This window comes from Lutra lutra, chromosome 7 (assembly GCF_902655055.1).
Source record: "Lutra lutra chromosome 7, mLutLut1.2, whole genome shotgun sequence".
NCBI classification, from domain to species: Eukaryota; Metazoa; Chordata; class Mammalia; order Carnivora; family Mustelidae; genus Lutra; species Lutra lutra.
In genome coordinates this window covers 26,763,499-26,777,161 of record NC_062284.1, presented here as the reverse complement: position 1 = coordinate 26,777,161, position 13,663 = coordinate 26,763,499, and the positions used below count along the sequence as shown (strand labels likewise).

General features: G+C 40.7%; 1 protein-coding gene across 4 annotated transcripts in view; it reads left to right on the top strand.

The window, feature by feature from the left end:
• OCA2 (OCA2 melanosomal transmembrane protein) overlaps positions 1-13,663 on the top strand; it is a 504,704-nt gene that overhangs the window by 334,053 nt on the left and 156,988 nt on the right. For all 4 annotated transcript variants that reach the window (XM_047738795.1, XM_047738792.1, XM_047738793.1 and 1 more), the window contains one exon: positions 10,462-10,555. In XM_047738795.1, coding sequence (XP_047594751.1) covers positions 10,462-10,555 — 94 coding nt within the window. The remainder of the gene's footprint in view (positions 1-10,461; positions 10,556-13,663) is intronic.

Below are 13,663 nucleotides of genomic sequence, written 5' to 3'. Positions count from 1 at the left end.
CCTCTTCTTCTGGAATCCCAATTATTCTAATGTTGTTTCATCTTATGGTGTCACTTATCTCTCGAATTCTCCCCTCGTGGTCCAGTAGCTGTTTGTCCCTCTTTTGCTCAGCTTCTTTATTCTCTGTCATTTGGTCTTCTATATCGCTAATTCTTTCTTCTGCCTCATTTATCCTAGCAGTGAGAGCCTCCATTTTTGATTGCACCTCATTAATAGCTTTTTTGATTTCAACTTGGTTAGATTTTAGTTCTTTTATTTCTCCAGAAAGGGCTTTTATATCTCCCGAGAGGGTTGCTTTAATATCTTCCATGCCTTTTTCAAGTCCGGCTAGAACCTTGAGTATCATCATTCTGAACTCTATATCTGACATATTACCAATGTCTCTATTGATTAGGTCCCTAGCCTTTGGTATTGCCTCTTGTTCTTTTTTTTGTTGTGAATTTTTCCGCCTTGTCATTTTGTCCAGATAAGAGTTTATGAAGGAGCAAGTAAAATACTAAAAGGGTGGCAACAACCCCAGGAAAATATGCTTTAGCCAAATCAGAAGAGATCCTGAATTGTGAGGGGGGAGAAAGGGGATAAAAAGGGGTTCAGAAAGAAAGAAAAAAAAAACTATTAAAAAAAAGAAAGCCGATAAAGAAAAAAATATAAAAAGAGGAAAAAATATATATATATTAGATAAACTATTTAAAAAAACGTTAAAAAAAAGAAAATGGTAAAAGTTAAAAAAATTTAGCAGAAGAAGAGAAAAAGAAAAAAAATTGAAAAAGAAAAAAAAATTAAATTAACTGCAAGGCTAAAAAATCATGGGGAGAAAGCCATGAGTTCCGTGCTTTGCTTTCTTCTCCTCTGGAATTCCGCCGTTCTCCTTGGTAGGTGAACTTGGTCCTGGCTGGGTTTCCCGTAGATCTTCTGGGGGAGGGGCCCGTTGTAGTGATTCTCAAGCGTCTTTGCCCCAGGCGGAGTTGCACCGCCCTTACCCGGGGCCGTGCTGAGTAATCCGCTCGGGTTCGCTTTCGGGAGCTTTTGTTCCCTGAGCGCTTTCCGTAGAGTCCGGAGGACGGGAATAAATATGGCGGCCTCCCGGTCTCCGGCCCGGAGGAGCCGAGAGCCCGGGGCCCCACTCCTCAGTGCGCCCTCAGAGAACAGTGCCAAATGACTCTCGTCACCCTGGCCTCCGGCCGCGCTCCGAGCCTACCGAGCCTGCGACCGGTTCAAGGCAACCCTGAGCTGAGAGTCACTCCTCGGCTCTGTCTCTGCAGCCGGCTTCCCCGTTCTAATACTGGTAAGCTCTGCGACACTGAGACACCCCCGATCCTTCTGCGACCCTGCGGGACCTGAGGCCGCGCTTACCCCGCCTGGGCTTCACCCCAGTTAAGCCTCTGGAGCGATGTCCCTCAGCAGAACAGACTTTTAAAAGTCCTGATTTTGCTCCGTTGCTCCGCCGCTCGCTGGGAGCCGGCCCCTCCCCCCGCGGTCTATCTTCCCGTCGCTTTGGATTCACTTCTCCGCCAGTCCTACCTTGCAGAAAGTGGTTGATTTTCTGTTTCTGGAATTGCTGTTCTTCTTCTCTTCAATCTCCCGTTGGATTTGTAGGTGTTTGCAATCTTTAGATAAGCTATTTAGCTGATCTCCTGCTACCCGAAGTAGTCTCAGCCTGCTACTTCTCCGCCATCTTGACTCCTATTCTAGGCGTTTCATTTTTTGCCCCCTAACCCTCATGACCTTCCTCTCAAATTCCTCATATCAGGGAGATCATATGACAATTTTCTTTCTCTGATTGACTTATATCACTTAGCATAATACCCTCTGTTCTACCCATGTTGTGGTAAATGGCAAGATTTAGTTTTTTTTTTTTTTAAACTTTTTTTTTTTTTAAGATTTTATTTATTTATTTGTCAGAGAGAGAGAGAGAGCGAGCACAGGCAGACAGTGTGGCAGGCAGAGTCAGAGGGAGAAGCAGGCTCCCTGTGGAGCAAGGAGCCCGACGTGGGACTCGATCCCAGGACACTGGGATCATGACCTGAGCCGAAGGCAGCTGCCCAACCAACTGAGCCACCCAGGCGTCCCAAGATTTAGTTTTTTTATGGCTACATAGTATTCCATTATACACACACACACACACACACACATACATACATACATATATATACATACCACCTCTTCTTTTTTTTAATTTTTATTTTTTAAATTTCTTTTCAGTGTTCCAGAATTAATTGTTTATGCACCACACCTAGTGCTCCATGCAATATATGCCCTCCTTAACACCCACCACCAGGCTCACCCATCCGCCCAACCCCCTCTCCTCCAAAACCCTCAGTTTGTTTCTCAGAGTCCACAGTCTTTCATGGTTTGTCTCCCCCTCCAATTTCCCCCAACTCACTTCTCTCCATCTCCCCATGTCCTCCATGTTATTCCTTATGCTCCACAAAATAAGAAAAAAACATATGACAATTGACTCTCTCTGCTTGACTTACTTCACTCAGCATAATCTCTTCCAGTCCCACCCATGTGGATACAAAAGTTGGGTATCCATCCTTTCTGATTGAGGCATAATACTCAATTGTATATATGGGCCATATCTTCTTTATCCATTCGTCCATTGAAGGGCATCTTGGTTCTTTCCACAGTTTGGTGACTGTGGCCATTGCTGCTATGAACATTGGGGTACAGGTGGCCCTTCTTTCCACTACATCTGTATCTTTGGGGTAAATACCCAGTAGTACAATTGCAGGGTCATAGGGAAGCTCTATTTTTAATTTCTTAGGGAATCTCCACACTGGTTTTCAAAGTAGTAGCACCAACTTGCATTCCCACCAACAGTGTAAGAGGGTTCCCCTTTCTCCACATCCCCTCCAACACATGTTGTTTCCTGTCTTGTTAATTTTGGCCATTCTAACTGGTGTAAGCTGATCTCTCAATGTGATTTTGATTTGAATCTCCCTGATGGCTAGTGATGATGAACATTTTTTCATGTGTCTGATAGCCATTTGTATGTCTTCATTGGAGAAGTGTCTGTTCATGTCTTCTGCCCATTTTCTGGCATGATTATCTGTTTTGTGTGTGTTGAGTTTGAGGAGTTCTTTCTAGATCTTGGATGTCAGCCTTTGTCTGTAGTGTCATTTGTGAATATCTTCTCCCATTCCATGGGTTGCCTCTTGTTTTGTTGACTGTTTACTTTGCTGTGCAGAAGCTTTTGATCTTGATGAAGTCCCAAAAGTTCATTTTCACTTTTGTTTCCTTTGCCTTTGGAGACATATCTTGAAAGAAGTTGCTGTGCCAATGTCAAAGAGGTTACTGCCTATGTTCTCCTCTAGGATTCTGATGGATTCCAGCCTCACATTGAGGTCTTTTATCCATTTTGAGTTTATCTTTATGTATGGTGTAAGAGAATGGTCAAGTTTCATTCTTCTACATATAGCTGTCCAGTTTTCTCAGGACCATTTATTGAAGAGACTGTCTTTTTTCCACTGGATATTTTTTCCTGTTTTTTTTTTTTTTTTTTTTTTTCGAAGATTATTTGATGATAGAGTTAAGGGTCCATGTCTGGGCTCTCTACTCTGTTCCACTGTGTCTGTTTTTATGCTAGTACCATACTGTGTTGGTGATCACAGCTTTGTAGTAAAGCTTGAAATCAGGCAACATGATGCTGCCAGTTTTGTTTTTCTTTTTCAACATTTCCTTAGTGATTCAAGGTCTCTCTTGATTCCATACAAATTTTAGGATTGTTTGCTCCAGCTCTTTGAAAAATACTGGTGGAGTTTTGATTGGAATGGCATTACAAGTATAGATTGCTCTAGGCAGTAGAGATATTTTAACAATGTTTATTCTTCCAATCCATGAGCATGGAATGGCCTTCCATCTTTTTGTGTCTTCTTCAATTTCTTTCATGAGTGTCCTGTAGTTCCTTGAGTACAGGAACTTTGGTTAGGTTTATTCCCAGGTATCTTATGGTTCTTGGTGCTATAGTAAATGGAATCGATTCTCTAATTTCCCTTTCTGTGTTTTCATTGTTAGTGTATAAGAAAGCAATTGATTTCTGTACATTCACTTTGTATTCTGCCACATTACTGAATTGCTGTATGAGTACTATTTAGTTTGGGGGTGGAGTCTTTTGGGTTTTCCATATAAAGTATCATGTCATCTGAGAAGAGAGAGAATTTGACTTCTTCATTGCCAATGTGGATAACTTTTATTTCTCTTTGTTGTCTGATTGCTGTTGCTAGGACTTCTAATACTATGTTGAACAAGAGTGGTGAGAGTGGGCATCCTTGTCATGTTCCTTATCTCAAAGGGAAGGCTGTGAACTTTTTCCCATTGAGAATGATATTTGCTGTGGGTTTTTCATAGATAGAATTGATGAAGTTCAGGAATGTTCCCTCTATCCCTATACTTTGAAGCATTTTAATCAGAAACGGATGCTGGATTTTGTCAAATGCTTTTTCTGCATCAATTGAGAGGACCATGTGGTTCTTCTCTCTTCTCTTATTGATTTGTTCTATCACATTGATTGATTTATGAATATGGAACCATCCTTGAAGTCCAGGGATGAATCCCACCTGGTCATGGTGGATAATCTTTTTAATGTACTGTTGGATCGTATAACTAGGACCTTGTTGAGACTCTTAGCATCCGTATTCATCAGGAATATTGTTCTGAAATTCTCCTTTTTGTGGGGTCTTTGCCTGGTTTGGGGATTAGGGTAATGCTGGCTTCATAAAAAGATTCTGGAAGTTTTCCTTCTGCTTCAATTTTTTGAATGAGCTTCAGGAGAATAGGTGTTATTTCTTCTTTGAAAGTTTGGTAGAATTCCCTAGGGAATCCATCAGGTCCTTGGCTCTTGTTTTTTGGGAGGTTTTTGATCACTGCTTCAATCTCATTACTAGGTATCAGTCTATTCAGGTTGTCAATTTCTTTCTGGTTCAATTTTGGAATTTTACAGTTTTCCAGGAATGCATCCATTTCTTCTATGTTGCTTAGCTTATTGGCATATGACTGTTGATAATAATTTCTTATGATTGTTTCTATTTCCTTGGTGTTAGTTGTGATCTCTCCCTTTTCATTCATAATTTTATTAATTTGGGCCTTCTCTCTCTCTTTTTTTGTATTAGTTTGGCCAATGGTTTATTGATCTTATTGATTCTTTTAAAAAGCCAGTTTCGGGGCGCCTGGGTGGCTCAGTGGGTTAAGCTGCTGCCTTCGGCTCAGGTCATGATCTCGGGGTCCTGGGATCGAGTCCCGCATCGGGCTCTCTGCTCGGCAGGGAGCCTGCTTCCCTCTCTCTCTCTCTCTCTCTGCCTGCCTCTCCGTCTACTTGTGATCTCTCTCTGTCAAATAAATAAATAAAATCTTCAAAAAAAAAAGCCAGTTTCATTGATGCATTCTACTGTATCTCTAGTTTCTATCTCACTGACCTCTTCTCTAATCTTGATTATTTCCCTTCCTGTGTGTGGAGTTGGCTTAATTTGTTGTTGATTCTCTAGTTCTTTAAGGTGTAGAGACAGCTGGTGTATTCTGGATTTTTCCATTTTTTTTTGAGGGAGGCTTGGATGGCTATGTATTTCCCCTTTAGGACTGCCTTTGCTGTATCTTATAGGTTTTGGACCAAAGTGTCTTCATTCTCATTGCTTTCCATGAATTGTTGAAGTTCTTCTTTGATTTCCTGGTTGATCCAAGCATTCTTAAGCAAGGTGGTCTTTAGCTTCCTGGTGTTTGAATTCCTTCCAAACTTTTCCTTGTGGTTGAGCTCCAGTTTCAACGCAATGTGATCTGAGAATATGCAGGGAATAATCTCAATCTTTTGGTACCCATTGAACCCTGATTTGTGACCCAGTATGTGGTCTGTTCTGGAGTAGGTTCCATGTGCACTCAAGAAGAATGAATATTCTGTTGTTTTAGGGTGAAATGTTCTGTATATATCTATGAGGTCCATCTGGTCCAATGTGTCATACAATGCTCCTGTTTCTTTATTGATTTTCTGCTTGGATGTTCTGTCTATTACTGAGAATGGCATGTTAAGATCTCCTATTATTAATGTATTTATATCAATATGACTCTTTATCTTGATTAACAGTTTTCTTATGTAATTGGCTGCTCCCATATTGGGGGCATAATATTTACATATGTTAGATCTTCTTGGTGGATAGACCCTTTAAGAATGATGTAGTGCCTCTTTCTGTATCTCTGACTACAGTCTTTAGTTTAAAATCTAATTTAATTTTGAGGCCCATTGGCATGAAAGATGCTTTTCCATCCCTTCACTTTCAGTCTGGATGTATCCTTAGCTTCAAAATGGGTCTGTTGTATACAACATATGGATGGGTTTTGTCGTTTTAATCAGTCTGCATCCCTGTGCCATTTTATGGGAGTGTTTAGGCCATTCACATTGAGAGTGATTATTGAGATTTTTTTTTTATGTACATTGTGTTACCTGTGAAGTCCTTGTTTCTATAGATTGTTTCCTTAAATTTCTGTTGTAGTACACTCTTGGGTATTTTCCTCATTTATAGGACCCCCCTTAATATTTCTTATAGTGCCGGGTTGGTGGTCACATATTCTTTTAAACCTTGCCGGTCTTGGAAGCTCTATATCTCTCCATCTATTTTGAATGTCAGGCTTGCTGGATAAAGTATTTTTGGCTGAATTATCCATTCATCTGTTGATAAACATCTAGATTCTTTCCATAGTTTGGCTATTGTGGACATTGCTGCTATAAACATTTGGGTGCATGTGCCCCTTTGGATCACTACATTTTTATCTTTAGGGTAAATACCCAGTAGCACTATTCCTGGGTCATTGGGTAGCTCTATTTTCAAATTTCTTAGGAACCTCCATACTCTTTTCCAGAGTGGCTGCACCAGCATGTATGCCCAGCTGGCTCAGTATGGAGGTATGAGACTTTACCTCTTTTTTATATTTTTAAATTTGTTGTTCTTGTTGCTGTTGTTGAGAACTGGGCATTTTGGGTGTTACGTCAATGTTGTTGTGTCTTAAAGAATAGGGAGGCCTGAGGAGAGGGAAAGAGTTAGGGGATAGCTGGTCAGTGGAGCTGTCAGAACACCCATAACATTTATCAATTAATTGTGCCATTTTATTTGGGTGAAGTTCATGGTGCCCCAAAGCATTTAATAGTAACATCAAAGATCACTGATCACAGATCACCATAAAAAAATAACAATAATGAGGGATGCCTGGGTAGCTCAATCATTAAGTGTCCGCTCTTGGCTCAGATCATGATCCCACAGTCCTGGAATCGAGCCCCACATCTGGCTCACTACTCAGTAGGAAGCCTGCTTTTCTCTCTCCCACTCCCCCTGCTTGTGTACTGTCTCTTGTTATCTCTCTCTCTGTCAAATAAAAAAAATAAATTAACAATAATGAAAAAGTTTGAAATATTGTGAAAACTATCAAACTGTGACACAGAGACCCAAAATGAGCAAATGTTGTTGGAGAAATGGCTTGCCAATTGGCTTGCTCCATGCAAGGTTGCCACAGACCTTCAATTTATAAAAAATGCAGTTATCTGTGAGGCACCATAAAAAAAAAGTGTGATAAAGAAGGTATGCCTGTATTGTTTTGAGTTGAATTGTATCTTCCCAAAAGATAGGTTAAAGTCCTAATCCCAGGTTCCTGAGACTGTTACCTTATTTGGAAAAATGGTCTTTATAAATATCATGAAATTAAAATTAGTTCATTAGGGTAGGCCCTAATCTTATATGACTGGTATCCTTATAAAAAGGGGGAGTTTGGATGCAAAAGCAGGCATGCAAAGAAGGAAGAACATATTAAGACACATAAGGTGAAGTTAACCATGTCACAGGAGTGAGACACCTATAAGCAAGGATTGTTGGCAACCATCAGAAATTAGGAGAAGCAGCAAGAATCTTCTCCTAGAGTTCAGGGAAAGCATGGCCCTACTAACAGGATCAGACTTCTAGTGTTTATAAGTGTTTATAACTGCAAGGTAGTGTATTTCTCTTGTTTCAAGCTACTTTGTTTTGGCAGCCCTAGGAAATTTACACAGTTACTTTACAGTTGTTCTCTTCAATAATTGTTTGGGTAGAGGGGTGGATTTCTGAAGACTCCTACTCTGTCATCTTCTATGACATCCTTATTTATTATTTAATTTTCTCTCTCTCTCTGCTTACTCTAATGTAAGCTCTATGAGGGCAGGGAATTTTGTCTCTTATAAGAGCTGCTATGTGGACATAGCATTAACAGACAAATTGGTCATTTATGAATAATTATTGAGTGCTTTAAGATAAAGCAACATGGACAAGGTAATATGGTCCCACCCTGGTGAAGTGAGGTATGTGTTAAATGTGACTATGGAAGTACATTCTGGGCATAATGTAATCTAAAACATCAGCCACTTTGGGAAAGTTAGGGAAGGTTCCAGAGGACAGATGTCCAATGTTATGTGAAGTTGCACTTTGTTTGCTCCTCCAGAGAGTCAAAACTTCAAGTTTGAAACTGCCTCTGTGACAGCATTTGGGTTCATTATGAGAAAACAGAAGCTAAGATTGGAACCTGCCATGAAAACTGCTCAGGGGTCTTTGGCAAGGAGTTTCTATTTCTGTATCAGATAGATTTCCTAGGATGCTTTCTTTTCCATTTCAGTTTTGGGGCTACAAAAAATGAGAAACGAGCTTTCTGAAATGCTCCTTATGACCCAACAAATAGTAAGAGCTCATTCTTAGACCTTATAAGGACACCCTGGATAACTGTATGCAGGGCTGGCAGAGCAACCTTTGCGGTTGGAGTGTGTGCAGTAGGTACATAGGTCTGAAGGTTGGCTCCAGCCTACTGGTCAGTCTCTTCTGGGGCTGATGGGGCCCCCATAACACATCCTTCCTCTGGGTACCCCATAAGATTGCAGTATTTCCTAGGGCATATTCTTATCGTGACTGAACCTGAAGCTCCAAGGAGGCTTGCAGTAACATGGGGTGCTTCTTTCTAGTTCACCTACCTTTCATTGGTCCAAGCAGGTCACTGGCCAAGCCCATTGTTAGTGGGATGGGGGAGTGGATATTTTTGCCCCACTGGTGGCCATTGCAGAGGCATTTGTGTGAAGTCCTTTTGCAGGGATAAAGAACTAGGGAGTGAAAATGACCTGCTCTCCAGGAAAGCATGGTTCTGCTGCCCCCTGATTCTCTACAGCAAATGAAATCACATGTCCCATATCTTCACATTGGTTTCAGCTTACTGCTTGTGACCTTGGGAAATCCTTTCTGAACATGTTACCATTGGAGCTCCCCTCATCCTGCTCTTTAGAGATGTTCACACAAGGAAACTTCCCTGAGGCAGCAGATTCAAGGGTCCCTCCTTAACATCTTGTGGGCTGAGGTACCTAGCAGTGACAATATAGACCAACATTCCCCCCAAGCCAGCTGAAAGTAGGCCTCATAGCTACATCCTCCCTCTGACTACATTCTTTATATCAGCAACATGAATCACAAGGGGACATGCTTTTGGAACACAAATTTGTTATAGAAACATTGCAACTGCTACATGTTTCTTTGATAACAATAATGTAAAATTCATCTCTGTCAAAAAGGTACACTGGATGCTGGCATGACTTACTAGAAAATACTACATTCCAATTATTGAATCAATGCCTGTTATTATATGAACATCAGCAGGGTGAGCAAGACTTCACAGAGGGCAGTCGTGAGAAGTGGTTTAGCACAGGTTTACCATTCTGCACTTTGAAATCAGAGGACTGTGTTCAGGTTCCAGTTTGGTCACTTATAAGGTATGTGTCTTTCTATGCCATGATTTCCTTATATATTGATTGAAGGAATAAGAAATACACCTGCAGGATGTCTGAGGATTAAATAAAATGATAAGTGCATAGAGTTAGTATAGGACTTAGTCCACTGCAGAGCTAAGAAGCGCTAGTTAGGAGATGCCTGTGTGGCTCAGTCAGTTAAGCAGCTGCCTTCGGCTCAGTTCATGATCCCAGTGTGCTGGGATGAAGTCCCACATCAGGCTCTTTGCTGGGCAGGGAGCCTTCTTCTCCCTCTGCCTCTGCCTGCCACTCTGTCTGCCTGTGCTCTCTCCCTCTCTCTCTCTCTGACAAATAAATAAATAAAATCTTTAACAACACAAAACAAACAAAAAATCTTCAAAAAAAAAGAAACGCTAGTTAGATGGTTATGGTTATGGTCTTAGCCACTGTAAGATATCCTACAGGACTTTACCCCACCTAAGGCCCAAAACCATAGTCAGGGCAGTTGAGCCAAAAAAGGACCATTTAGTTGGTCATATGGCTGGAAACAAAAACATACCGGTGGGCTCAAACTCTAGGTTTTGTGGATTCTGAAGTTTGGTTTCCTGTTGAACATCCTATGCTTCTTATGGTTTGCTGAAGGAGTGCTTTGGATCTTGCAAATCAGTCAGAGTACAGGAAGCTCCTCTGGGTTTCCATGGATGTGATTTTAGTGTTCTTTTCCGCTACAGATTCCTGTGCTCCTGAACCTCAGCCAAGACCCCGAGGTCAGCCTGCCTGCACCACCACTCATGTATGCCCTGGCCCTTGGTGCCTGCTTAGGAGGTAAGGGGGTGCTGATGTATGCAGGGAAGGGGCCACTGATACTGTAGTGACCCCAAAGTGATGGTTTATACATGCCTAATTGAAGATAAATTAAGGAGAGTTTGGATGATTTCCTGAGTAGAAACTCAAGCAGATCTAGTGAAGTGAAGCCTATGACTTTACACCCTCTGCAGAATTTCCCCTGAAGTTCCAAACTGCAACCTGAGGATGATCATTACTGACATCTCAAAGTGAATATGCTCCCACACTGTACCCACACATGTGGCTTATGTTTAGAAACAGATTTTGAATCAGAAGACATCCTCAGTTGCAGTTTCTTATTCCCTCCATAAGGGGTTGGAAGGGCTGAACTAGAGACTCTAACTTAAGAGTAAGAAGAAAGATTTAAGATAAAAGGTTTTTCTTTTTTGGAGAGGGACATTGTCCTTTAGAGAATTGGAGAAGTGAATTAGTGAAAGTGTCAGGAGAGACTAACCTCTGGTGAGCAAACAGAAGGGTTTTGATAATTTTTTTTTAAAGATTTTATTTATTTATTTGACCGAGAGATCATAAGCAGACAGAGAGGCAGGCAGAGAGAGAGAGGAGGAAGCAGGCTCCCTGCTGAGCAGAGAGCCGGACGGGGGGCTCAATCCCAGGACCCTGAGATCACGACCCGAGCCAAAGGCAGCGGCTTAACCCACTGAGCCACCCAGGCGCCCCGTGTTTTGATAATCTTTTGAGGGAGCTGTGTTAGAGTTAGAGTCTTCATATTTAGGAGGCCTAATCACCTTTGGGAACACAAGAGGATTTTGGAGAATCAAAGATAAACATACCAGATACATTTTAAGTTGTTATTCTTAAATCCAGACATGTTTAGTTAATCCAGCTTGCTTTGTTATTTGATCCCTATAAATCAATAGCTTTCTGTTTAGTTTATCTCTTTGTTTATAAAGGGGGATTACTGTTATTCAGTGAAGTTGCTATGATTTCTGGAGGAAGCTAATTCAGCATTTGAGACCTCAAGTTCTTCTGAGACTATAGACCTGTTAAAATAGCCCTCCTTTAAGCATTAGCCCCTGGAAAAGCAGTAACTGTGTTCATAGCTGCATTTAACATCATTGATAGAAACAGAATCCAGGGGCACCTGAAATGTGTTCTCTGTGTGGAATTTGTTCATTAAACCTCACTGAGCATCTGCTATAACTTGACATTGTGCTTTTGAGAAGGGAGACAATCACCTAAGTTAAGGTTACACCTTAAACAGATATGTCCTCTCGTGATGGAATGCAGAGAGTGCTTAGAGAGCACCAGAGACAGACTTGAGAAGGTCCTCCAGAGAGGAAACTTTTGAGCTTGGTCTCAAAGGGTGAGCAGCCTCTTTGGCTAGTGCTGATTCCCCAGGTTACAGACTGTATGATTCTATTTATATGATATTCTTGAAGTGATACAGTTGGTAGAAATGTAGGCTAGATTAGTGGTTAGTGGGGGTTAAGTACAGGACAAGGGGGAAGGAAGATTGTCTTGTTATAAAAGGGCAATAGGAAGGATCATTTTGGTGATGAAAATGTTTATTTATCAAAGTCAGAATTCCAACTGTGATGTAGTTGTATAGTCTTGAATTATATTACCTTTGAGGGAAACTGGTAAATGGTACATGGGATCTCTTCATATTATTCCTTACAGCTTCATGTGAATGTATAGTTACCGCAAAATAAAACTTCAGTTACAATAATAGAAAAAGAAAAAGCCAGAGGGAAGAATGTTCTTGTTGATTAAATCCATAATTACTAAATAATTACTGAACTAAAGTAAATATAGATAGAGGGGCTCAATGAAAAATAAAGTCAAGGAAATATTCCAGAATCTAGAGGCAAAAGTCAAAGAATAAATTATAGAAGAAAAATAATAAACACAAAAGTTCAATATGTGAAATCCCACATTGGACTCCAAGAAAAAAAATCTCAGGAAACACAGAACAAAATGAAGGAAGGAATTTATCCAAAAAAATAATAGGAGTGGATATTCCAGAACAAAAGCAGCACACGAGTGGATATATACCTAATGCCACCTTTCTGAAATTTTAGAACTCTATGGAGGCTTAAAAACTTGCTGAATTGTCATACAATAGTAAATCTGAAAACTGGGCATCTAGCAGTTCAGCTCCAGAGTTTGTTTTCCTAAGCTCTCTTTGTGTTGAAAACAGGTAATTAGAAATACCAGGTTCAGGAAAAAAATGGTACAAAAATATTAGAGATTATGTTGAGTGAAATAAGTCAAGCAGAGAGATTCAATTATCATATGGTTTCATTTATTTGTGGAGCATAACAAATAGCATGGAGGACAAGGGGAGTTAAGGAGGAGAGGGGAGTTGGGGGAAATTGGAAGGGGAGGTGAACCATGAGAGACTATGGACTCTGAAAAACAATCTGAGGGTTTTGAAGGGGCGGGGGGTGGGAGGTTGGGGGAACCAGGTGGTGGGTATTGGAGAGGGCACGGATAGCATGGAGCACTGGGTGTGGTGCAAAAACAATGAATACTGTTATGCTGAAAATAAAAAAAATAATAATAATAAAGCTACATTCCAAAAAAAATATTAGTGTTCAAATTTGAAGCAAATTAAAATGAAACATGATCTTAAGCAAATGATAGAACATAAGAAATGAGACGTGATTGGGCCTTGGTCCTGGTTGATGTCTTGGCCCTACAGGGGTGGCATTTACATAGTCTTGGATGATGTGAATATTACTGATTGTTTTTCTCAGTTGGAACAAACCTATTTCCAACCCAGCTACTTGTAAAACATATTATGGTTGTTAATTTCCTTGACAATCAAGCTTTTAAAATTTTATTTGGAGGTCTTCAGAACTCAAATTTAGCATTCCTTCCACTATACCTGCTGATATATTCTATTTCCATTGTGTACAGGACCCGCTCTCTGGCTAACCCAACACCACTACCAATCTCTTCTCTTTTGTGTCCCTCTACTATAATAGTTGTTCTGGTAGCTGGTCTACACTGTTGCATTTTGCTGACCAATAAGACATGAGGAAAACCTGTTTGGGAGGCTTCTCACATGGATTTTGGCCTTCTGACAAAAATGTATTGGTACCAGTTCTTTTCCATGCTTCT